The 27102-nt window shown below is 39.5% G+C and overlaps 1 protein-coding gene across 3 annotated transcripts in view; it reads right to left on the reverse strand.

The window, feature by feature from the left end:
* Positions 1-2427, reverse strand: part of BRICD5 (BRICHOS domain containing 5) — a 174556-nt gene extending 172129 nt beyond the window's left edge. Inside the window, exons 1-2 of one of the 3 annotated variants that reach the window (XM_044089101.1) lie at positions 2204-2427; positions 1724-1858 (exon numbers count right to left, since the gene is read on the reverse strand). In XM_044089101.1, the coding sequence (XP_043945036.1) occupies positions 1724-1858; positions 2204-2269 (201 nt within the window). In that variant the 5' untranslated portion in view covers positions 2270-2427. The remainder of the gene's footprint in view (positions 1-1723; positions 1859-2203) is intronic. The other 2 variants (XM_044089100.1, XM_044089099.1) reach the window with 2 other exon arrangements.
* Between the last annotated feature and the right edge of the window lie 24675 nt (positions 2428-27102).

Genomic DNA, 27102 nt, shown 5'->3' on the forward strand with positions numbered 1-27102 from the left:
ATTCCATGTGGCCGAATATATTCTGTTACTATGAAAGTGTATTTCTGTAGTTATATCCTTTGAAGCATACTAGGATTATTAATGCTTTTCCTGGTTTATAATTTGATCAACAATATAAACAGATGCATTTTAATTAAGGTCGCTAGGGTTTTAGTCCACTGCTCCTAAGCAATATCAATTACTAATATCTTGTCACTGCTCACCATTTAATGCCTTTTGTTAATTAATCATTTACAGATGTACTAGTCTATGGCTCAGTGTAGTGCATTTCTGTGAAACATGCAACAAATGAGTGAAGGTTTATTGTTCTTCAGTAATCTAGTATCTTGTATCCCACTATGAATGTAATAAAAATTACTGAATCAGTTCCTGTAATTTATTTCTCACTCTGAAATATTAGTTAAGGCAGAAAATGGTACTGATTAGTATTAAGAATGGCGTGAGAGTTTTGTGTCACCTAGGTTTCAGCTTTATAAAATATAGGTAGTGTTAGGAAATCTTTGCCCATGAACATAAATGAAATGCCTTTAATACTCACTAAGTATGCAGCCAAATAAAGAACGATTTACTTCAACACTTGGTCTCTTTTGGAACATGAAAGATGTGAGCAAAATGATTTTTTTTGGATTAAAAAAATTGATGGCACACTGGAATGAATTATTGGACAAACTGAAAAGGTTACTATTCCAAACAGGAAGAAATGTGTGTGTATATTTTGACATTAAAAACTAGTAAAATTCTAAAATGAATCATTGAACAAACACATTTATATGTGAGAAAGAAACAGTAACTGCAAGTGCATGCTGTTTGCATAGCTAAAGGTTGTGGAAGTGATGTAGACACTGCTGCTGTGTAAAGGAAGTGACTCTTGTTTGATATGCTATTTGTTTCAGTTATTAGCAACACAGCAGATTATTTCCAGTAGTGGCAGACACCACATACTTGTGACCACTATCCCTTTTTAACCGTGGGCTTGTACATTAAATCCCAAGTAATAAATGCGCTCTACCATAATCCGTTTTTGTGCAGTACTAGCTGTTGACTGATTTTTAGCTATTCGGTTTAAAACATTCTTAGTACACAATTATTAAAATGAAATTACTCGCCAGATATTTGAATACTAGAAATGCAGCTGTTGTTTTACTGTGTGGATGTGTTTGCTGGATGGTATAAATATTAAATATCATTGAATAAAAAAAACATTTGTTCTAAGTAGATATCTGTTCTGAGCAAAATGAAAACCTGATGCAGACACCCATTAACTAAGGTTTAATAAATATGCAATACCAAGAAAGATGAATAGATACACTGAGTTGTGTGTGTGTGTGTGTGTGTGTGTGTGTGTGTGTAAATGGATACAATTGTGTAATAAAGTATTATATTTATAAAACTAAATAAAATGTCACTACAGATTAATGCTGTTTTGACAACACTGATTTACAGTCAAATTTAGATTAAACTCTTTCATTTATGAAGAATAAAGCAATACATTTATTATCCCACATTAGGGTACAAGAGGTGAATCGAATTTTGAGTGAGCTCATAAAAGAAAAAAATGGCATATAGTTTAACCCATAAATGTGGATGTATTACACTTACTTGCTTTACCTATGCATGTCACCTACACCTGCTACTATTCAACACATTTTTATATTTTATTAGTGCATTGATAGAAAATAGCTGTAAACAAAATAAACATAAATGGGTCAATTCAGACACTTACCTTGACCTTGTTTTGCTTGAATTCTGTAATTCCTAGAATGGTAATCCCAAGTATAACACAGAATAACATTAGAATCATGGATCTCCAGAATATGCTAAATGCTGTTTTAGGCTTCAGAGCTGGTATCTGTTCTTCCTGCAAAAGAATAAATACAGAATAAAGAGAACAGGTGAGGTGTCTGATGTAAAAACTCTACAGCAGAATAATGTTGAATAGGCTTCTCTTTGAACTATAAGCAGTGATGGATTCAGTTTCTTCAGTACATTCAAAAAATGCTAATTCTTTGCCTCAGTCTTTTAACTTTCAGACTAATTATACTTACAAATTTTGTCTACTGAAAGACAAAATGCTACTTTCCAAAAATAATCTTGGTGTAACATTACATCCAAACAATCTCAATTAAAGTACTGATTTCAAAGTGTGTAACACACCCTGGCTGCATGCAGTTTTTGAAACTGTATATACATGTAACCTACTCACATTCAAAGCTGTGTTTCTACTGCTTTTTGTTAAGGTGCTTTCAGATGACTCCATAGTCCTATTCATCTTGTCTCAAACACTCTCGTTCCTTTTCGTTTTTCACTCACCCTACTGCCTCTGTCTACTGATTATGTCAAGATTGTGAATGATGTGGGAAAACTTAGCAAATCTGAAAACCGAACTTGCAGTAACACCAGAGACTGGCCCAGCCCAGGTGCCCACGTGGTTCTGCTGTATTATATGACACCTAAACACAGTTAAGGATAAAAAAAAAAAGTAGTTCATTGGAGCGATCTTATGAAAACAGCACAAACAGTGTCTTAGCTTGTGGGAAAATCAGAGGGGGTAGAAACTTCTCAGCTAAGAAGCATCAGAAGAGGTTAAACTAGGCTGTTTGGAGACAGTTCTTTGTGTGCTGTGTGGTTATGCAAAATTCACTGAGAATAAACACAATATAAGTTTGAGGTACACTTTAAATCAACTGGGTTTGTAATTTAAACTAAATAAGCAGCATCTTTGCTGTTGACCAGTTTATTGCATTAATTCATGAACTTCAACCAGGACTACCCAAGACCCAATTAAGCAAGGAATAAGGATAAATGGATGCCAATAAGTCAGGGATGTTTACTACCAATAAAATAATCATAAATATGGAGAATGTCAAAATAAAACTTAAGCTTTATTCCCAGAGAAATTGTAAACAAATTAAATTACAGTGTTAGTTATATCACCCTATGAAAACAAGAAAAACAGTACATCTTATAGTTGATATAAGTCATTTAAAGATTAGATTTGAAAGGTGAAGATACTAAAATGCTACATTTTAATTTTTACCTTTTTACAGAGTAATACAGGAGTACAAAATTAGGTATCTATAAGAACAATCTTATCATAAACAAAACATTGTAAGACCTTTGCCATTCATTTTTATTCATGAACTACATGAATCTCTTGAACAGTAATTATATATATTTATTTGTTTAACTATCAAATGAGCTACATTAATTAATGATTTTTTTACAATGTTAACTAAGTAAGTTGGACAGCATTATAATAGGCAACACTTTGTCATCACAGAACGTAAATAAAACTTAATAAATGCCGGTTTGTATAGCTTACTACAGTTACTGATGTACAGTTTGATGAAACATAAGTTTTTCAATGCCTGCATTAATAGCAGCTTGCCAAAAATATCTATGTGATCTTCTTGTTGAGACTTTTTGTACTTTCAAAAGTTTTGATTTCATTTGAATCTAAATAATAATAATTAGAAGAATTAGTAAACAAGATTCAAGACAAAATACTTGTGAATGAGCAACTGCATTCCAGATTTTGTTAACGACATAAACCCAGTACATCTTTTCATCAATGAATATCAGAATGATAGTCATGGAGGGAATATGGGACACACATGCACGCACGCACGCGCACATACACACACGTACATGCACGCGCACAGACACACACACACAGGCATACACAAACACATATACACACTATAGTCTCTTTAACATCCAGCTAATGTCAGAAGAGGCAGGTGAGACCTGTCTGCAATAGCTCACCAGAAAAACTACACCGCATGGATTCAGAATTTCTTCTCCTGGTGGTATTTTCAAGTGTCTGGTGTCAGAAAGAACCCATCATTTCCTAATCTTTAATCAAAGACAAGTGCACTGAATGATTTGCACTACCTTTAAATGATAAGACTGCAAAATCTACAAAAAATAATACAAAGAAAGATAACATTTCTTTAAGGATCCCAAGTATCTCAGTTTTCCAGAAAAGGGAATTTCACAAGGCATGTATTTCTGGGTAAATGCCTTTTTTTTCCACTATATGAATGGAACTGAAATTCAGAAATCCCAAAGAGACTAGTGTCAATTAAATGTGTGTCATGCACCAATAAATTCAGAACAAGATGTTCAGCTGTTGGGAACACACTAATGAAGGACATTATTGACAGCTATGGAGTAGTTAACAGAGGGTCACAGCAGAAAAAAGGGGCTACAGTCATGCATGAGCAAGTTACTGCACTACTTAGGTAAAGTTCTAAAGTTTAAGGTGTACAGGTAATAACAGTGCTGTATTTTACTACATTACAAATCCACTTCTGCTTTTAACTGCCAAATTGTCATCCTTCTCTGTCTTACTCATGGGTCTCTTACTGGTCATTTAATAGTCCTTAAATGTGCTGGCAAGTAAATTAATTTTTCTACAATTGCCATTTGCTGTTGTTTGAATGTTGTACTCTGTCTTCATTATTTGCTAGATGCCTGCTAAACCATACACACTGCAGGAGTGATATGCCCTGCTTTATATTTCTGAAAATCAGTTAACCACTTCATAGTTAAAACATTTGTACTACATCTTGCAAGTTTTCCTTACCAAGACTTTATTGATAATAAGCATTTTCAAACAAGAGATTTCCCATTGAACTTATGCAGGTGATCTAAATTTGTATTTGTCTTGCTTGTTACAGTTAAGACTAAATAATGTCTTTATACATTATTCTGGTAACATATGTTGCAACACAACAAATCCTTATGCATGCAAATAAAGTTACCACAGTATCTTTCAAAGTCATGTTTTAACCCTAAAATATTAAGCTTAGATTGGGAACCGTTAGCAAAATGAAATACTTTTAAGTGCCAACTCAAAATGGTATAATTTTAAAAATGCTTTTTAAAAATCATTAAATGTTTAAATCTGGCCCTTGAGTATTTTTCAGTTACTCAATAAATTTGTATAAAATGTAATTAGTTGCTGTATAAAACTGTTAGCATATTTGCTTCCAGTCCATACTAAATTATGAGACCAGGGTGATAGACAAGACAAGACATAGACATGGTCTGTTTGGAAATAGACAGGAATTTCAACACATTCCCACATACAGGACTATGAATACAGTTGGGAAACTTATGGTCTGGGTTTAGACTTAAATTTATGAAACTAGGTGTGATTTTATTTATTTATTCATTTGTTTGCTTGCATATTTATTTTAAACTATGACAAAAAATGGTGGTACAGAAGAGCTGCCACCTGAGACATAATAAATGTGTGTATGTGTGTGTGTGTGTGGGGGGGGGGTCAGCATGGTTTTGTAATTTTCTTTCTTCACCTTAATGAGGGATTACAGATTTACAGATTAGAATTGCAACTATTTGCATTTGTAGCTGGCTTAAACTTATGAACTACTGCTGGCATAGGTGGAAAGGAAGCACAATAAATCCTACAAGATTTAGATAGAGTTTAGTTAATGATAAAAACATGCAAGATGCAATTCAGTGAGAAAATGTCTATACACACACACACATATATATATATATATATATATATATATATATATATAGAGAGAGAGAGAGAGAGAGAGAAATATAGATAGATATATTATTGGTGTTATATGACTGATCATTGCACGCACTGATCACTGGCTGAAATTTAAAGAAAGTTCGTTGGTGGTACAATTGGCCAAATTATGTTGCGGTCAAACTTCAGGAGATCAACCATAACATAATTACATTTTCCTTCTTCAGAGTTAGGTGACCCTAGAGTTAGTTTATTTAAGTTCTGAGGGTGTGGGGGTGAAGTCAGTCCCCCCTGCATAAAAGCAGTTTCTGCATTATTTTTGGCTAATCACAATGTACCCATTGATTTACATCTACAATCACTTTAGTTATACTATTTTAATTTGCACAGAATGTTATTGCATCTCAGGTTATTTGTTGTTTTACTTTTGAACAATGTCTTCTGTGGTAATTCATTATATATTCTTATACTGGGGTAGTGAAATGGGAAACTAGGAATATAAAATACAGCAATGGTTGTTATCCTCTGAACAAAATGGGAAAAAAGATGAGTGATCACTATAAGTACCATTAATATCTCAAGGCAGTGCTCACTGACTTTTCAGGGAACCCAGAAACACAAGGAGCAGAAGTGCAAAGTTGCATTTAGGATGAAGAAATGTATCTTGCCCCTCAATGCATCTTTGATTAATTTGGATTCCATGAACAGAATTACAGCAAAACTGCAAAATAAAGAAGAAGCTGACAATACATAATGCCAACTTTAACAATAGTACAAAAAAATCATGCACCTCCCATTTGTCTAAATATACTAACTATGAGGTCATGTAACCTTGTGGGTAAGGTAGCTTCCTGCCCCTCACATATGCTCTCAACAACAAACAGCAAGAAATAGGGACAAAATCAAAAATGTGCTGAGGCTAGGACAAAGGCCCAAAACCTGGGACAATTTTTAAATATGGCTCTTATAAACTTAGAAAGTTGATAGAATAACAAGCTTGTGTTAGCAGACATTTTCAGAAGAATATGAAGACTGAAACCTAAATAATTGTCATTAATGATTTCAATCCTCACTGACTTGCTAGAAAATCACAAATATTGTGAGGAACAGATCAAAAGTGTGAGGCAAAAGTCTGAACATTCTGTGAAAATGTGGACACTTAAGAGGTATGCACAGCTCCATGATCTCATTGTTAACATTGTCTTTCTTCAAAATAAATAACAATAAATGAAATCTAATTGGCTGATCCTGTTTTAGTGATATCTGCAGCGCTAAAGCTCATGTATTCCAATAAGGCCACATCTGGTACATTGTGTTATATTCTAAGATGATGTATTTAAAAGAGAAATTAAGTAATTCAGGAGGTACTGAGAAAGTATGTTACCGTACTAGGGCAATATGTGCCTGCTGAACAAACGGAAACACAACCTGGAAGCTACAACATGTATACAAGACAAAACATTTGATTATTCTTGTAGTATGACAATTTAGCATAGAGGATTAAGGCTCCATGCTACTAATGTCCTTCATATTTTAGTCCTGGGTTTGAATCCCTCTGTTTCCATCTGCCTAATGTGTGTCTGTAGTCCTGGGTTTGATTCTCTCTGTCTCTAGCTGCCTGCTGTGTGACTCTGAGCAAATAAACTTGCTCAGACAGTGTCAGGACATCAAAGAAAATGTGAATTCTCTCAACATGACAGCTTGATTAACAAAATATATAAATAAAATTTCATAAATATTTCAAATTTTCAAATAGAAATAATTTGAAGGAAGAGTAACCCTCATTATAGAAAATTAGCACCTCCAAATCAGAGGTCATAGTTCTTTTCTAAATAAGAATGCAATGCTCTTTGCAGGTGAAAAGCAGCTACACCAGGAGGATGAGTTTAAGAGTTTTATTCTAAGTGGGAGTGGAGTGGACTGGAAAACTGACCAATGGACAAGTACTGCGGCAGCAGAACTTCAGACGTTTTCCCAGACTGTTATACTGAAGAAAGAGCAGAGTCAAAGGATGAAACTGACAGTCTATATTAACATTGTTATTTATGGTCATGAGTTTTGCATAGTGACAGAGCAGAGGCGATTGGTCTTTAAATGTCAGAAATGGGGTTTCTTCGACCTCAGTGTATATGATGAAGACCTTGGCAATACAGAAGGATCTAAGAGAACATTTTCTGCTCCTCTACAGGTCCTGCTTCTCCTTTGGCTCAGGAGGAGTCAGTTCAGGTAATTTGAGCATCTGGGGGAGGTACCTTACCTGCTTCCAGAGGAAGTGTGCCAGACATAGATCCCAAGAAAAACCTAGGACATACTAGAGAGATTATACCTTTTGCCCTGCATGAGAAGGCCTGGGGATCTCACAACACAGAATTGTTGTTGGCAATATATTTATACCCCTCTCTGCTAACCCCTTCTCAATTCCACAGAGCTTAAGGTTGTACTATCTGGCATACACACTTGCTCATCCCAGAATCCCTCAGTTGCTCCTTTCTGGGTACCCAAGATGTGATCCTTCACCATGTGGGCCTCCTACTTCTCCTATTCTCAATGGTACTCATTCTTAGGCACTGGGTGAAGAATCTGTTGGGGAACAACATATGTAAAGCCTGGCAACCATACCTGCAGTGGTCAGTCAATTACACTAACTGTGGAGGCAGCATTTGCAGTAACATCAAGATGCCATTGCTGTCATTGTCCAAAACATGAGATGTCCTGCAAAGCTCCTGCTCTCTACCAGAAGTTGTCCATGCATTCCGCTTTTCCCTCCTCCTCCTCTTGGAATAGAACAGCTGGCTATCAGATGCTACAGCGTATTCCTGAGTGGCCAGTCCTACTGGCAGCCCAAGTCTGTTCCTTAACTAAGGTTGTCAGTGGTTCAGAAGGATGCACTGTTTCTGCACCATGGGGCTGACTTTATAGCTGGCAATAGTTAAGTCTTGTCTGTCTAGTTTAACTAAATACCACTGTGACTTTAACCAGGACAAGTATTAAAAAAATGGAAGAATGGAATAATCTTACACTAAAGAATAAGTAGGCACTTCAGGGATTTATTTTCACCCAGAAAGTTTATAGCTCCAGTTCAGAGTGCATACTTTTATGTTCTTTATTTACAGTGCACTGTCTCTGGATCCTGTGCAAAATACACAAAATAATTTTAAAGAAATGCTGTTATAAGGTGTTTTAGGTGGGCATGATTGATGTGTGATGTGATACAACATGCAAACAACATTTTCTTACTTTGCTGACAAAGCAGTGACCACAATGAAAGAAAGATCTGCTCTTACTGACTGCACCATTATCTGAATTCCTCATTGCATATCTGATAATTGCGTCATCTAATTCAGGAAAACGTGTTATAGGAGCTAAAATGACTTCAGTAACCATCATTTTTGCTGACACCAACCAAGTCACCATTGGCAGCCGCAGCATATCCTGCAGCACATGGAAGTGATATGTTAAAAAGGAGTATCATCAGTCAATGCCCTGGCTGCAGTTGTGCACCAACTGCCGACGAGCTTGGTCAGCATCACAGAGCACAAGGCATACATGGAGCCTGACATCATATTTGCAGCCATCATCAACCCCCCCCCCCCTTTTCTACATGGGGTCGAGGTGTTGTGACAACTGTTACCATCTCTCTCTGTTCAGTGCCACTCTCCTACCTTCTTTGACACTCATGCCTCATTGCCACAGGTCCTCTCTCAACACAATACATCCACCTCTTTGCTTGTCACCCTCATCCTCTTGCCTTCCTCCTGTCTGTCCCAAATCTTTTTCACCAGATTGTCTTCTGCTTTTCTATACATGTGCCCAAACCACTGTAATCTGTTCTCTTTGATTGGTTTTGCAATTGGCTTCTGCTGTGTCCTCATTTCTTTCTCTGACTCACAGTGTGCATCCTACTACCTGTGTCAGGTACTTCATTTCCATCACCTCTAGCTTCCTCAACTGCTCTGCCTTTACTACCCAGGTTTCTATACCATACAGCAGAACTGGTTGCACCAATGGTTTGTACACCTTGTGTTTCAGCTTCTTTGGCATTCTTTTATCATATAGTGCACTCTGGTGCCAGGTGACTGCAGCTCCTCTGATTCTAGCTTTGACTTCCTGATTCAGAGTTCCCAACACCTCCCAGATACTTGACGCTATTACCTTGTCTGTTATTTTCCCTTCTATCTCAATTCTTGGATTCTTCTGATTTCCCTATTTGCTGTCATTACAGCTGTCTTATCTGTACTCAGTTTCATCCCGTGTGCCTTCAGTTTTGCATTCCATTCCCCTATCCTATGTTCTTGCTCAGAATCTGCCTGTAATACCACATCATCTGCATACAGCAGCTTTGCTGATCTATCCCCATCTTACCTGTTTACTAATGTAGTCCATTACCAGTATGAAAATCAATAGGCTCAGAGCTGAAATCTAGTGCACACCCACTCCCACTGAGAACCCCTCTATGAGACTGAACACTTTTTGTAAATGAGTCGTTGGGCCATTGTACATAGCTTGCATTAATTCTAGCAATGTTTCTGGGATTTTGAACCACCTTAGGGCTGCCCAAAACAGCTTTCCTGGGACCTCCAGGTCTAGCAATGCCCAGTTGGACTCTTCTCATTTCTAGCTTCTTCTCAAGTATCTGTCTCACTGCAAACATCAGGTCAGTCGTGTGGCATCCTGATTTGAATCGGAACTGACCCGTTCCCATCTTAACATTCTACTGCTCTGCGTATTCGTTTATCAACCGCCCTCTGCAGAACTTTCATGCAGTGTGACAGCAGTTTGATGCCTCTGTACTCTCCACAGTTGTGGATGCCCCCTTTGTTCTTGTACACTAGTATGAGTATGCTTATTCTCCAGTCATCTGGGATACACCTTTCTCTCCACACTGCTATTAGTACCCTCAGGAGCCATTTCTCCCCTGTCTCACCCAACATCTTTACCATATCTGCTGTGACCTCATCTGAGCCTGCTGCTTTCCCTGACTTTATTTTCCTTTGTGCTGTTCTTGTATGGTGGGCTCCTCCTCTTCTCTCATAGTGGGCTGTGTTGAGAGCAGTACAGTTTCTGTGGGCTTTTCTTTATTTAGAAGCTGCTGGAAGTACTCCTTCCATCTTCCTTTGATGTCCTGTTGTGAGCAGATTTCCCACTTTCATGTCTGTTACGAATAGTCTAAAAAGAAATGATCCCAATATAGTACAGTGTAAGTCACTATTAAGACAGGTAAACCACCTACCCGGACTTATTGCATCCATTTATTGAGCCACTATTTTACCTTATGAATTATACGCAGATGGACAGTTTAAGTTTTTAATATGTCATTTACTCCCTTGTATGGAACAGTCTCAAAAACCTTAGCAAGGTCAGGATAAACAGTATGCACTGTCAATCCTTCATCACATTTTGTTATGTCTTCAAAGAATGCCACAAGATTCAAAAGGCAAGATCTCACCTTAACAAACATACTGCTCTAGTCACCTGTTCCATTTTTTGATAAGTTCCATTATGATGTTCTCCATGTTTATATATATAGAATAGTGCTCAGGCTGATGGGTCTAAAATTATCTGGATCTGGTCTGACTTCCTCCCCTTTGTGAACTGGTACCAATACAGCCTGTCACCACATATTTTCTTTTGCATGATTAATAAGGGCTTTATTGTTTTTCTTCTGACAGAGGAGGTGTGTGAGTGTGTGTGTGTGTGTGTGTGTGTGTGTGTGTGTGTGTGTGTGTGTGTGTGTGTGTGTGTGTGTGTGTGTGTGGTGTGTGGTGTGTATATGTGTGTGTGTGTTCTACAATCAAACTCATTTTTCAGCTGTGACCTGATCAGCTGTACCGTGCACTGTGCAATGGCATTTCTCTCTATAGTATTCAGTGGGCACCATTTCTTATTCTTTTAACTACAGGGTCGGTATCAGGTAAAACTTTGCTGATTTTTTTCCTCCAACTGCAAGATAATGAAGACCTTTTATTATGCTACCTTGCTGAGCTAACTACACTGTTTTATTAACCGTTTCACTTATGTTGTCTCCTGTGTTTCTTGCGTTATCTTAGTTGATTTATATGTCTATATCTAGCTCAGACTGGAGCACATTCCCCGTTACTTATGTCATATCCTGGTTTATATGTCTATATCTAGCTCAGACTGGAGCACATTCCCCGTTACTTATGTCATATCCTGGTTTATATGGCTATATCTAGCTCAGACTGGAGCACATTCCCCGTTACTTATGTCATATCCTGGTTTATATGGCTATATCTAGCTCAGACTGGAGCACATTCCCGTTACTTATGTCATATCCTGGTTTATATGGCTATATCTAGCTCAGACTGGAGCACATTGCCCGTTACTTATGTCATATCCTGGTTTATATGGCTATATCTAGCTCAGACTGGAGCACATTCCCGTTACTTATGTCATATCCTGGTTTATATGGCTATATCTAGCTCAGACTGGAGCACATTCCCGTTACTTATGTCATATCCTGGTTTATATGGCTATATCTAGCTCAGACTGGAGCACATTCCCGTTACTTATGTCATATCCTGGTTTATATGGCTATATCTAGCTCAGACTGGAGCACATTCCCGTTACTTATGTCATATCCTGGTTTATATGGCTATATCTAGCTCAGACTGGAGCACATTCCCGTTACTTATGTCATATCCTGGTTTATATGTCTATATCTAGCTCAGACTGGAGCACATTCCCCGTTACTTATGTCATATCCTGGTTTATATGGCTATATCTAGCTCAGACTGGAGCACATTCCCCGTTACTTATGTCATATCCTGGTTTATATGGCTATATCTAGCTCAGACTGGAGCACATTCCCTGTTACTTATGTCATATCCTGGTTTATATGGCTATATCTAGCTCAGACTGGAGCACATTCCCCGTTACTTATGTCATATCCTGGTTTATATGTCTATATCCAGCTCAGACTGGAGCACATTCCCCGTTACTTATGTCATATCCTGGTTTATATATCTATATCTAGCTCAGACTGGAGCACATTCCCCGTTACTTATGTCATATCCTGGTTTATGTGGCTATATCTAGCTCAGACTGGAGCACATTCCCCGTTACTTATGTCATATCCTGGTTTATGTGGCTATATCTAGCTCAGACTGGAGCACATTCCCCGTTACTTATGTCATATCCTGGTTTATGTGGCTATATCTAGCTCAGACTGGAGCACATTCCCCGTTACTTATGTCATATCCTGGTTTATATGGCTATATCTAGCTCAGACTGGAGCACATTCCCCCGTTACTTATGTCATATCCTGGTTTATATGGCTATATCTAGCTCAGACTGGAGCACATTCCCGTTACTTATGTCATATCCTGGTTTATATGGCTATATCTAGCTCAGACTGGAGCACATTCCCGTTACTTATGTCATATCCTGGTTTATATGGCTATATCTAGCTCAGACTGGAGCACATTCCCGTTACTTATGTCATATCCTGGTTTATATGGCTATATCTAGCTCAGACTGGAGCACATTCCCGTTACTTATGTCATATCCTGGTTTATATGGCTATATCTAGCTCAGACTGGAGCACATTCCCCGTTACTTATGTCATATCCTGGTTTATATGGCTATATCTAGCTCAGACTGGAGCACATTCCCGTTACTTATGTCATATCCTGGTTTATATGGCTATATCTAGCTCAGACTGGAGCACATTCCCGTTACTTATGTCATATCCTGGTTTATATGGCTATATCTAGCTCAGACTGGAGCACATTCCCGTTACTTATGTCATATCCTGGTTTATATGGCTATATCTAGCTCAGACTGGAGCACATTCCCCCGTTACTTATGTCATATCCTGGTTTATATGGCTATATCTAGCTCAGACTGGAGCACATTCCCCGTTACTTATGTCATATCCTGGTTTATATGGCTATATCTAGCTCAGACTGGAGCACATTCCCCCGTTACTTATGTCATATCCTGGTTTATATGGCTATATCTAGCTCAGACTGGAGCACATTCCCGTTACTTATGTCATATCCTGGTTTATATGGCTATATCTAGCTCAGACTGGAGCACATTCCCCGTTACTTATGTCATATCCTGGTTTATATGGCTATATCTAGCTCAGACTGGAGCACATTCCCCGTTACTTATGTCATATCCTGGTTTATATGGCTATATCTAGCTCAGACTGGAGCACATTCCCGTTACTTATGTCATATCCTGGTTTATATGGCTATATCTAGCTCAGACTGGAGCACATTCCCGTTACTTATGTCATATCCTGGTTTATATGGCTATATCTAGCTCAGACTGGAGCACATTCCCGTTACTTATGTCATATCCTGGTTTATATGGCTATATCTAGCTCAGACTGGAGCACATTCCCGTTACTTATGTCATATCCTGGTTTATATGGCTATATCTAGCTCAGACTGGAGCACATTCCCGTTACTTATGTCATATCCTGGTTTATATGGCTATATCTAGCTCAGACTGGAGCACATTCCCGTTACTTATGTCATATCCTGGTTTATATGGCTATATCTAGCTCAGACTGGAGCACATTCCCGTTACTTATGTCATATCCTGGTTTATATGGCTATATCTAGCTCAGACTGGAGCACATTCCCGTTACTTATGTCATATCCTGGTTTATATGGCTATATCTAGCTCAGACTGGAGCACATTCCCGTTACTTATGTCATATCCTGGTTTATATGGCTATATCTAGCTCAGACTGGAGCACATTCCCGTTACTTATGTCATATCCTGGTTTATATGGCTATATCTAGCTCAGACTGGAGCACATTCCCGTTACTTATGTCATATCCTGGTTTATATGGCTATATCTAGCTCAGACTGGAGCACATTCCCGTTACTTATGTCATATCCTGGTTTATATGGCTATATCTAGCTCAGACTGGAGCACATTCCCGTTACTTATGTCATATCCTGGTTTATATGGCTATATCTAGCTCAGACTGGAGCACATTCCCGTTACTTATGTCATATCCTGGTTTATATGGCTATATCTAGCTCAGACTGGAGCACATTCCCGTTACTTATGTCATATCCTGGTTTATATGGCTATATCTAGCTCAGACTGGAGCACATTCCCGTTACTTATGTCATATCCTGGTTTATATGGCTATATCTAGCTCAGACTGGAGCACATTCCCGTTACTTATGTCATATCCTGGTTTATATGGCTATATCTAGCTCAGACTGGAGCACATTCCCGTTACTTATGTCATATCCTGGTTTATATGGCTATATCTAGCTCAGACTGGAGCACATTCCCGTTACTTATGTCATATCCTGGTTTATATGGCTATATCTAGCTCAGACTGGAGCACATTCCCGTTACTTATGTCATATCCTGGTTTATATGGCTATATCTAGCTCAGACTGGAGCACATTCCCGTTACTTATGTCATATCCTGGTTTATATGGCTATATCTAGCTCAGACTGGAGCACATTCCCGTTACTTATGTCATATCCTGGTTTATATGGCTATATCTAGCTCAGACTGGAGCACATTCCCGTTACTTATGTCATATCCTGGTTTATATGGCTATATCTAGCTCAGACTGGAGCACATTCCCGTTACTTATGTCATATCCTGGTTTATATGGCTATATCTAGCTCAGACTGGAGCACATTCCCGTTACTTATGTCATATCCTGGTTTATATGGCTATATCTAGCTCAGACTGGAGCACATTCCCCCGTTACTTATGTCATATCCTGGTTTATATGGCTATATCTAGCTCAGACTGGAGCACATTCCCGTTACTTATGTCATATCCTGGTTTATGTGGCTATATCTAGCTCAGACTGGAGCACATTCCCGTTACTTATGTCATATCCTGGTTTATGTGGCTATATCTAGCTCAGACTGGAGCACATTCCCGCGTTACTTATGTCATATCCTGGTTTATGTGGCTATATCTAGCTCAGACTGGAGCACATTCCCGTTACTTATGTCATATCCTGGTTTATGTGGCTATATCTAGCTCAGACTGGAGCACATTCCCGTTACTTATGTCATATCCTGGTTTATGTGGCTATATCTAGCTCAGACTGGAGCACATTCCCGTTACTTATGTCATATCCTGGTTTATATGGCTATATCTAGCTCAGACTGGAGCACATTCCCGTTACTTATGTCATATCCTGGTTTATATGGCTATATCTAGCTCAGACTGGAGCACATTCCCGTTACTTATGTCATATCCTGGTTTATATGGCTATATCTAGCTCAGACTGGAGCACATTCCCGTTACTTATGTCATATCCTGGTTTATATGGCTATATCTAGCTCAGACTGGAGCACATTCCCGTTACTTATGTCATATCCTGGTTTATATGGCTATATCTAGCTCAGACTGGAGCACATTCCCGTTACTTATGTCATATCCTGGTTTATATGGCTATATCTAGCTCAGACTGGAGCACATTCCCGTTACTTATGTCATATCCTGGTTTATATGGCTATATCTAGCTCAGACTGGAGCACATTCCCGTTACTTATGTCATATCCTGGTTTATATGGCTATATCTAGCTCAGACTGGAGCACATTCCCGTTACTTATGTCATATCCTGGTTTATATGGCTATATCTAGCTCAGACTGGAGCACATTCCCGTTACTTATGTCATATCCTGGTTTATATGGCTATATCTAGCTCAGACTGGAGCACATTCCCGTTACTTATGTCATATCCTGGTTTATATGGCTATATCTAGCTCAGACTGGAGCACATTCCCGTTACTTATGTCATATCCTGGTTTATATGGCTATATCTAGCTCAGACTGGAGCACATTCCCGTTACTTATGTCATATCCTGGTTTATATGGCTATATCTAGCTCAGACTGGAGCACATTCCCGTTACTTATGTCATATCCTGGTTTATATGGCTATATCTAGCTCAGACTGGAGCACATTCCCGTTACTTATGTCATATCCTGGTTTATATGGCTATATCTAGCTCAGACTGGAGCACATTCCCGTTACTTATGTCATATCCTGGTTTATATGGCTATATCTAGCTCAGACTGGAGCACATTCCCGTTACTTATGTCATATCCTGGTTTATATGGCTATATCTAGCTCAGACTGGAGCACATTCCCGTTACTTATGTCATATCCTGGTTTATATGGCTATATCTAGCTCAGACTGGAGCACATTCCCCGTTACTTATGTCATATCCTGGTTTATATGGCTATATCTAGCTCAGACTGGAGCACATTCCCCGTTACTTATGTCATATCCTGGTTTATGTGGCTATATCTAGCTCAGACTGGAGCACATTCCCCGTTACTTATGTCATATCCTGGTTTATGTGGCTATATCTAGCTCAGACTGGAGCACATTCCCCGTTACTTATGTCATATCCTGGTTTATGTGGCTATATCTAGCTCAGACTGGAGCACATTCCCCCGTTACTTATGTCATATCCTGGTTTATGTGGCTATATCTAGCTCAGACTGGAGCACATTCCCCGTTACTTATGTCATATCCTGGTTTATATGGCTATATCTAGCTCAGACTGGAGCACATTCCCCGTTACTTATGTCATATCCTGGTTTATATGGCTATATCTAGCTCAGACTGGAGCACATTCCCGTTACTTATGTCATATCCTGGTTTATATGGCTATATCTAGCTCAGACTGGAGCACATTCCCGTTACTTATGTCATATCCTGGTTTATATGGCTATATCTAGCTCAGACTGGAGCACATTCCCGTTACTTATGTCATATCCTGGTTTATATGGCTATATCTAGCCCAGACTGGAGCACATTCCCGTTACTTATGTCATATCCTGGTTTATATGGCTATATCTAGCTCAGACTGGAGCACATTCCCGTTACTTATGTCATATCCTGGTTTATATGGCTATATCTAGCTCAGACTGGAGCACATTCCCGTTACTTATGTCATATCCTGGTTTATATGGCTATATCTAGCTCAGACTGGAGCACATTCCCGTTACTTATGTCATATCCTGGTTTATATGGCTATATCTAGCTCAGACTGGAGCACATTCCCGTTACTTATGTCATATCCTGGTTTATATGGCTATATCTAGCTCAGACTGGAGCACATTCCCGTTACTTATGTCATATCCTGGTTTATATGGCTATATCTAGCTCAGACTGGAGCACATTCCCGTTACTTATGTCATATCCTGGTTTATATGGCTATATCTAGCTCAGACTGGAGCACATTCCCGTTACTTATGTCATATCCTGGTTTATATGGCTATATCTAGCTCAGACTGGAGCACATTCCCGTTACTTATGTCATATCCTGGTTTATATGGCTATATCTAGCTCAGACTGGAGCACATTCCCGTTACTTATGTCATATCCTGGTTTATATGGCTATATCTAGCTCAGACTGGAGCACATTCCCGTTACTTATGTCATATCCTGGTTTATATGGCTATATCTAGCTCAGACTGGAGCACATTCCCGTTACTTATGTCATATCCTGATTTATGTGGCTATATCTAGCTCAGACAGGAGCACATTCCCGTTACTTATGTCATATCCTGGTTTATGTGGCTATATCTAGCTCAGACTGGAGCACATTCCCGTTACTTATGTCATATCCTGGTTTATGTGGCTATATCTAGCTCAGACTGGAGCACATTCCCTGTTACTTATGTCATATCCTGGTTTATGTGGCTATATCTAGCTCAGACTGGAGCACATTCCCGTTACTTATGTCATATCCTGGTTTATATGGCTATATCTAGCTCAGACTGGAGCACATTCCCGTTACTTATGTCATATCCTGGTTTATATGGCTATATCTAGCTCAGACTGGAGCACATTCCCGTTACTTATGTCATATCCTGGTTTATATGGCTATATCTAGCTCAGACTGGAGCACATTCCCGTTACTTATGTCATATCCTGGTTTATATGGCTATATCTAGCTCAGACTGGAGCACATTCCCGTTACTTATGTCATATCCTGGTTTATATGGCTATATCTAGCTCAGACTGGAGCACATTCCCGTTACTTATGTCATATCCTGGTTTATATGGCTATATCTAGCTCAGACTGGAGCACATTCCCGTTACTTATGTCATATCCTGGTTTATATGGCTATATCTAGCTCAGACTGGAGCACATTCCCGTTACTTATGTCATATCCTGGTTTATATGGCTATATCTAGCTCAGACTGGAGCACATTCCCGTTACTTATGTCATATCCTGGTTTATGTGGCTATATCTAGCTCAGACTGGAGCACATTCCCGTTACTTATGTCATATCCTGGTTTATATGGCTATATCTAGCTCAGACTGGAGCACATTCCCGTTACTTATGTCATATCCTGGTTTATATGGCTATATCTAGCTCAGACTGGAGCACATTCCCGTGCTACTTATGTCATATCCTGGTTTATATGGCTATATCTAGCTCAGACTGGAGCACATTCCCGTTACTTATGTCATATCCTGGTTTATATGGCTATATCTAGCTCAGACTGGAGCACATTCCCGTTACTTATGTCATATCCTGGTTTATATGGCTATATCTAGCTCAGACTGGAGCACATTCCCGTTACTTATGTCATATCCTGGTTTATATGGCTATATCTAGCTCAGACTGGAGCACATTCCCGTTACTTATGTCATATCCTGGTTTATATGGCTATATCTAGCTCAGACTGGAGCACATTCCCGTTACTTATGTCATATCCTGGTTTATATGGCTATATCTAGCTCAGACTGGAGCACATTCCCGTTACTTATGTCATATCCTGGTTTATATGGCTATATCTAGCTCAGACTGGAGCACATTCCCGTTACTTATGTCATATCCTGGTTTATATGGCTATATCTAGCTCAGACTGGAGCACATTCCCGTTACTTATGTCATATCCTGGTTTATATGGCTATATCTAGCTCAGACTGGAGCACATTCCCGTTACTTATGTCATATCCTGGTTTATATGGCTATATCTAGCTCAGACTGGAGCACATTCCCGTTACTTATGTCATATCCTGGTTTATATGGCTATATCTAGCTCAGACTGGAGCACATTCCCGTTACTTATGTCATATCCTGGTTTATATGGCTATATCTAGCTCAGACTGGAGCACATTCCCGTTACTTATGTCATATCCTGGTTTATATGGCTATATCTAGCTCAGACTGGAGCACATTCCCGTTACTTATGTCATATCCTGGTTTATGTGGCTATATCTAGCTCAGACTGGAGCACATTCCCGTTACTTATGTCATATCCTGGTTTATGTGGCTATATCTAGCTCAGACTGGAGCACATTCCCGTTACTTATGTCATATCCTGGTTTATATGGCTATATCTAGCTCAGACTGGAGCACATTCCCGTTACTTATGTCATATCCTGGTTTATATGGCTATATCTAGCTCAGACTGGAGCACATTCCCGTTACTTATGTCATATCCTGGTTTATATGGCTATATCTAGCTCAGACTGGAGCACATTCCCGTTACTTATGTCATATCCTGGTTTATATGGCTATATCTAGCTCAGACTGGAGCACATTCCCGTTACTTATGTCATATCCTGGTTTATATGGCTATATCTAGCTCAGACTGGAGCACATTCCCGTTACTTATGTCATATCCTGGTTTATATGGCTATATCTAGCTCAGACTGGAGCACATTCCCGTTACTTATGTCATATCCTGGTTTATATGGCTATATCTAGCTCAGACTGGAGCACATTCCCGTTACTTATGTCATATCCTGGTTTATATGGCTATATCTAGCTCAGACTGGAGCACATTCCCGTTACTTATGTCATATCCTGGTTTATATGGCTATATCTAGCTCAGACTGGAGCACATTCCCGTTACTTATGTCATATCCTGGTTTATATGGCTATATCTAGCTCAGACTGGAGCACATTCCCCGTTACTTATGTCATATCCTGCTTTATATGGCTATATCTAGCTCAGACTGGAGCACATTCCCCCGTTACTTATGTCATATCCTGGTTTATGTGGCTATATCTAGCTCAGACTGGAGCACATTCCCCGTTACTTATGTCATATCCTGGTTTATGTGGCTATATCTAGCTCAGACTGGAGCACATTCCCCCGTTACTTATGTCATATCCTGGTTTATATGTCTATATCTAGCTCAGACTGGAGCACATTCCCCGTTACTTATGTCATATCCTGGTTTATATGGCTATATCTAGCTCAGACTGGAGCACATTCCCGTTACTTAGGTCATATCCTGGTTTATAAGGCTATATCTAGCGCAGAGTGGGGCACATTCCACGTTGCTTATGTCATAGCCTGGTTTATGTGGCTATATCTAGCTCAGTGTAGTGCACATAGCTCGTTACTTATGTCATAAGCTGGTTTATATGGCTATATCTAGCTCAGACTGGTGCACATTCCCGTTACTTATGTCATATCCTGGTTTATATGGCTATATCTAGCTCAGACTGGAGCACATTCCCCGTTACTTATGTCATATCCTGGTTTATATGGCTATATCTAGCTCAGACTGGAGCACATTCCCGTTACTTATGTCATATCCTGGTTTATATGGCTATATCTAGCTCAGACTGGAGCACATTCCCGTTACTTATGTCATATCCTGGTTTATATGGCTATATCTAGCTCAGACTGGAGCACATTCCCGTTACTTATGTCATATCCTGGTTTATATGGCTATATCTAGCTCAGACTGGAGCACATTCCCGTTACTTATGTCATATCCTGGTTTATATGGCTATATCTAGCTCAGACTGGAGCACATTCCCGTTACTTATGTCATATCCTGGTTTATATGGCTATATCTAGCTCAGACTGGAGCACATTCCCGTTACTTATGTCATATCCTGGTTTATATGGCTATATCTAGCTCAGACTGGAGCACATTCCCCCGTTACTTATGTCATATCCTGGTTTATATGTCTATATCTAGCTCAGACTGGAGCACATTCCCCGTTACTTATGTCATATCCTGGTTTATATATCTATATCTAGCTCAGACTGGAGCACATTCCCCGTTACTTATGTCATATCCTGGTTTATATGGCTATATCTAGCTCAGACTGGAGCACATTCCCCGTTACTTATGTCATATCCTGGTTTATATGGCTATATCTAGCTCAGACTGGAGCACATTCCCCGTTACTTATGTCATATCCTGGTTTATGTGGCTATATCTAGCTCAGACTGGAGCACATTCCCCGTTACTTATGTCATATCCTGGTTTATGTGGCTATATCTAGCTCAGACTGGAGCACATTCCCCGTTACTTATGTCATATCCTGGTTTATGTGGCTATATCTAGCTCAGACTGGAGCACATTCCCCGTTACTTATGTCATATCCTGGTTTATATGGCTATATCTAGCTCAGACTGGAGCACATTCCCCGTTACTTATGTCATATCCTGGTTTATATGGCTATATCTAGCTCAGACTGGAGCACATTCCCCGTTACTTATGTCATATCCTGGTTTATGTGGCTATATCTAGCTCAGACTGGAGCACATTCCCCGTTACTTATGTCATATCCTGGTTTATATGTCTATATCTAGCTCAGACTGGAGCACATTCCCCGTTACTTATGTCATATCCTGGTTTATATGTCTATATCTAGCTCAGACTGGAGCACATTCCCCGTTACTTATGTCATATCCTGGTTTACATGGCTATATCTAGCTCAGACTGGAGCACATTCCCCGTTACTTATGTCATATCCTGGTTTATATGGCTATATCTAGCTCAGACTGGAGCACATTCCCCGTTACTTATGTCATATCCTGGTTTATATGGCTATATCTAGCTCAGACTGGAACACATTCCCCGTTACTTATGTCATATCCTGGTTTATATGTCTATATCTAGCTCAGACTGGAGCACATTCCCCGTTACTTATTTCATATCCTGGTTTATATGGCTATATCTAGCTCAGACTGGAGCACATTCCCGTTACTTATGTCATATCCTGGTTTATATGGCTATATCTAGCTCAGACTGGAGCACATTCCCCGTTACTTATGTCATATCCTGGTTTATATGGCTATATCTAGCTCAGACTGGAGCACATTCCCCGTTACTTATGTCATATCCTGGTTTATATGGCTATATCTAGCTCAGACTGGAGCACATTCCCCGTTACTTATGTCAAATCCTGGTTTATATGTCTATATCTAGCTCAGACTGGAGCACATTCCCCGTTACTTATGTCATATCCTGGTTTATATGGCTATATCTAGCTCAGACTGGAGCACATTCCCCGTTACTTATGTCATATCCTGGTTTATGTTTGGTAAACTGTACTTACTTTGCACTTTAATTTGTTTTGCACTATTATTGTGCTTCTAGGCCTGCTTATTCATGGCTCCCAAGCCAATCTGCTTTGCACTTTTATATCATTTAGCAGTACTAAATTACTGTACTCGATTACTTTGCACCTTACCATGTTCCTGCTCCTGCTTATACTAGCATATAAACCCACATATATTGTGTCTGTAATATCCGTGGTTTGCATTTTTGAGCAATTTCAGATATACTGCATCATGAACTCTTAGTAACTTGTGGCACGCATAGCTGAATTCTCAAGCCATTTTTTTTTATTCCCTTTTGGTTTATTCTTTCTGGCTCATCCCAGTGCCCCTTCCTATCACTTGGTCTGTCAGCTTCTCCTACAGCCCCCAGACTATCTCCATTCTAAGGTTGGGCCTGGTGCAGAACCTACGGCATCCTGGGGGACTGTGCCATTGACTGCTTCCACCAGGGGATTTTCATTTGACATACCCTTTGGTTTCCCTCCTTCCCTTCATTTCCCTGTTTACACCTGACAGCTTCTACCCTCTATAGACTATTCCTTCCCACAGGGAACACCTAGATGAATGCCCCCTCAAGCTCCTCGGATGAGCCTTTATTTAATCTATTGTACTGTGTTTGCCAACATGGGGCTACAGCCTGCCCTTACCTCTTCAGCTGACAGTTTAACAACAGTAGATACCCTGAGGTGGTGTAGATACTGTTTCAGGTTCACTGACAATCCCTTATTGCTACATGACTGGGATTCTATTTGTCACCAGTGTAAATATCTATACAAATTGGAGGCAAACCACTTTCTTCCCACAGTTATCAGCAAATAGCATATTCCCACCCTACCACAATCTAACTCAAGCACTGAGCCTACATATGCTGAGATACTGAAAACAAATCCCTTCCCAGCTACTAGACCCACACCTCAGCCACATATTCACACTTTTCCCACTACAACACACACACACACAATGTCCCACTACACCATCTCCTAATAAGAGTCACTTGTGCTGTATGTCTAAGCCCCTTAGACTGCCTTAGCTTATTATCATACATGACAATGTCCAAATCAGTTTACCATGAAAAACTCGCTACTCCAAAGGTTGAGTCCAGCTGTCCGAATCCCGCATGATGACAGTCAGAATGTTGAATACTGGTACTACCATCTGTCCAAAGTTGCTGCCCATCTGGACCCATATTAGCACTTTTCCTGGTTTGGGAGTGGTAGGGAGTTTTGCTGTTCAGAGTTTGTTCATGCACGTTGGTATTCAGCATGCCGACTTTTGAGAAAAGGTTATGCTGATATGTACACGTGACCTTTGGAGCAGCGAGATTTTGATAGTAAACTGTCCTAGTCACAGGTGACTCAGACAGACATACAGACTATCACCAGGATGAGCAAGGATAGAATGACATTTAGCTGTCTTCTCAGTGCCAGAATCCATGATGTTACTAGGGCCCTTAGATGTCTTCACTTCAAGTACATATACAGCTTGGTCATTGCCCCCTTGGAAGTTAATGATGTTTGATTATCCACCCTGGGGGATATGAAGAGAGAGGTGTTAAATTCTCAAAGTATGCATCTGAGGTTATGAAGCAGATAGCCTTGAATAACATCTTTCCCTTATTACAAATGATATCACAACGCAAACAGAAAATAACTGACTTCAACAACTGAATCAGTAACTGGAGTTACTTGAGAGGGATACTATGTATGTTGGCTTGAGAGAAAGAGGTTGCCAATCCAGCCTGCTTTAACAGGAATGGCCTGCATCTCCACCTTCAGGGCTTCCACATATTGGCTAAAACAGTTTCATCCTAAGTACTGCTGTTTATTTAGGAACAGTCTGTCTTCCAGTCCTTCCAAATTAACAAATCCCATTTGGCCTATATCATTTTGGCAGTGCTCAGTGTTAAACGTCTAAACAAGAAAATGCCTTACTGAGACTCATGTCCCTATTGTACATATACATCTGTGTAGGTAGAGAAACCTGATTCCAGTTTAGTGATAACATTCACCCTTTTCTTGGATTTAATGCCCACAACAAGTTCCGACCCTCTAGTGAGAGGGGGTGAGTGCATCCCTATTCATGCACAATCTGATTACCACATAACACATTCAGCATAAAACTTACCTGGAACTCCTAGGTATCCTGGTGACAGCTGACCTATTTGATTATCATATTGTTACTACCAGCAGAAACTCCTCTATGTCTGTTGCTGTCCATTGCATCTACCTATACCAATCAGAGTCCTTAACTATTGAATCCAAAACAATGATCCCTGCTGAATTCAGCTAACCATTCATTGAGTGACAAGCAAACAACATATATACACAGTGGTTCCTTAACTTTATTAATGCAAACTGTCTAGACCAGATAGTGTCTTATTTTACTAAGAACTCAAATCTCTTCAAGCTTTTTCTTACTAATATAGCACAGATCTGTTCTGCATCAAAGGTCTCCACCTCCTTGTTCAAATAAGACCATCATGCCATCATATTTCTCTAAGAATCCAGCATGTGACTGCATACAACCCCAACGTATTTCTCTAGGGCTAACTTTGCAGGACTGTCAGATGACATAAGGCATCCCAGGCAAGAGGACACTCACTGAAATGCTCCCAAAGGAGAGGGTGGTCTGAAGAGGGGAGTTGTCCTTGGATGTAAACAACAAGTGTGGTGGGTAGGGAAAGGGAAGTGGGAGGGTGATGAAAAAAAATCCCTATGGATGGAAGCATAGACAAGAAGAGCTTCCAGAACACCCTCAAGATCCATGACCGGCCCCAGCAAAACTGAAGTAAGTCTGGGAAGGGGGTTGGAGAGTGCTGGTAGTCCCTGCATGGATGTTGGGTATGGGGGACCAGGCCTGTAGCAATGAGGTCTGACGAGACCAAAAAATATATATTTTCTGGGACAAAGGAAAACTATACAGTGCATGCCTCCTTCTTTTGATCACTAAATGTAATTGATACCAGGTTACCATGCACTAACCCTAGGCAGTGGAATCACTGTATGTGAAGGTCTTTTGCTAGTATCAGTTTGCCAGCTTCTGGCTCATAGAAATATAAATATGCAATAGCAAAGGCCATGAAGATAAATGATTTTGATACCAAGAAATGCTATTCTTTCTTCAATACCTGCTGAAACAAATCTTGAACAGTGGCATGAGCAGTATTTGTTAAGTGAGATGCACACAATGATTGGTTGTGGGAAACAGAAAGAGGAAGCATGCATCAATTGCCACTTTTATTCATTCTGTTTTGACAAATTAGCATTGACAGTGGGAATTCCAACCTGAATAACTACTTGTGGGATAAGTCAAAGGTATAATCTGTGACTGCTGTCAGAATTCAAATACTGAGAACCCTTTTATAAAATCCTTTGAAAAATAAATCTGTACAGAGACTCCATGTTATGTGTCCTGAGGCAGTACAAGCTTTGTTACGAGATAAGAGAGAACTGGTTGTGCGTATTAATGCATGCTTTAATAGCAGAACACATATAAGTGTGTTAATCTATTATTGTAATGCATAGCAAATGCTAAAATCATACTGTGCATACATTACAATACAGTTAGAATATGTTGCTGTGTGAATGCTACATGTACAGTGCCATCTGGGCTGGTACTACATTCATAAGACACTCCATAATTTGCCTGCAGCATGTCATAGGCTCTGTCCTTTATAACGGTTTATCAAGCTGATGTTTTAGTAGCAGAATGCACCATGCATATCAACGACACGTTACATGTGAACACTATTGTCTTGAATTCCATTATAATATTGGCCCTTTTACATCTTCAAGTGTCAGATGGGACCTTTCCTTCATATCTGGTGGAAGTCCACATCAGCATTTCTCATATATTCTCTCTATTAACCATCCTATTTCAGAAGCAGTGACCTCTTACTCATGACATTTTGGTGTGCACTGATGGGATTAAAACCATATCAGTGCCACAGTGTGTCATGTGCACTATTGTGCATGATTCTATGCATTTCATTGCTGTGTATTAGTCTTTGTTTTTTGAATACTTTTATACATTTACTGAGACTGAAAATGTTTCAAATGGAGCAGTGCTCTACCACAATCAACAAATAGCATAAAATAAATAAAATAAAGTGCAGTGTGTTTTAGCTTCTCTGAGCTATCAGCTTCCTATAAAAACAACAGTACAGCCTTTTCATTGCTTGTCGCTGGTCACACTCTCTCTTCAATTGAATTGTTTTGTGTTTTGTGAAAATAAATTTACTTTGTCATTACGGACTGCAGAGTCTTGCGAGAGGAATTTG

Source organism: Protopterus annectens, chromosome 12.part0 (assembly GCF_019279795.1).
Source record: "Protopterus annectens isolate FY-2018-M chromosome 12.part0, PAN1.0, whole genome shotgun sequence".
Lineage (NCBI taxonomy): Eukaryota > Metazoa > Chordata > Ceratodontiformes > Protopteridae > Protopterus > Protopterus annectens.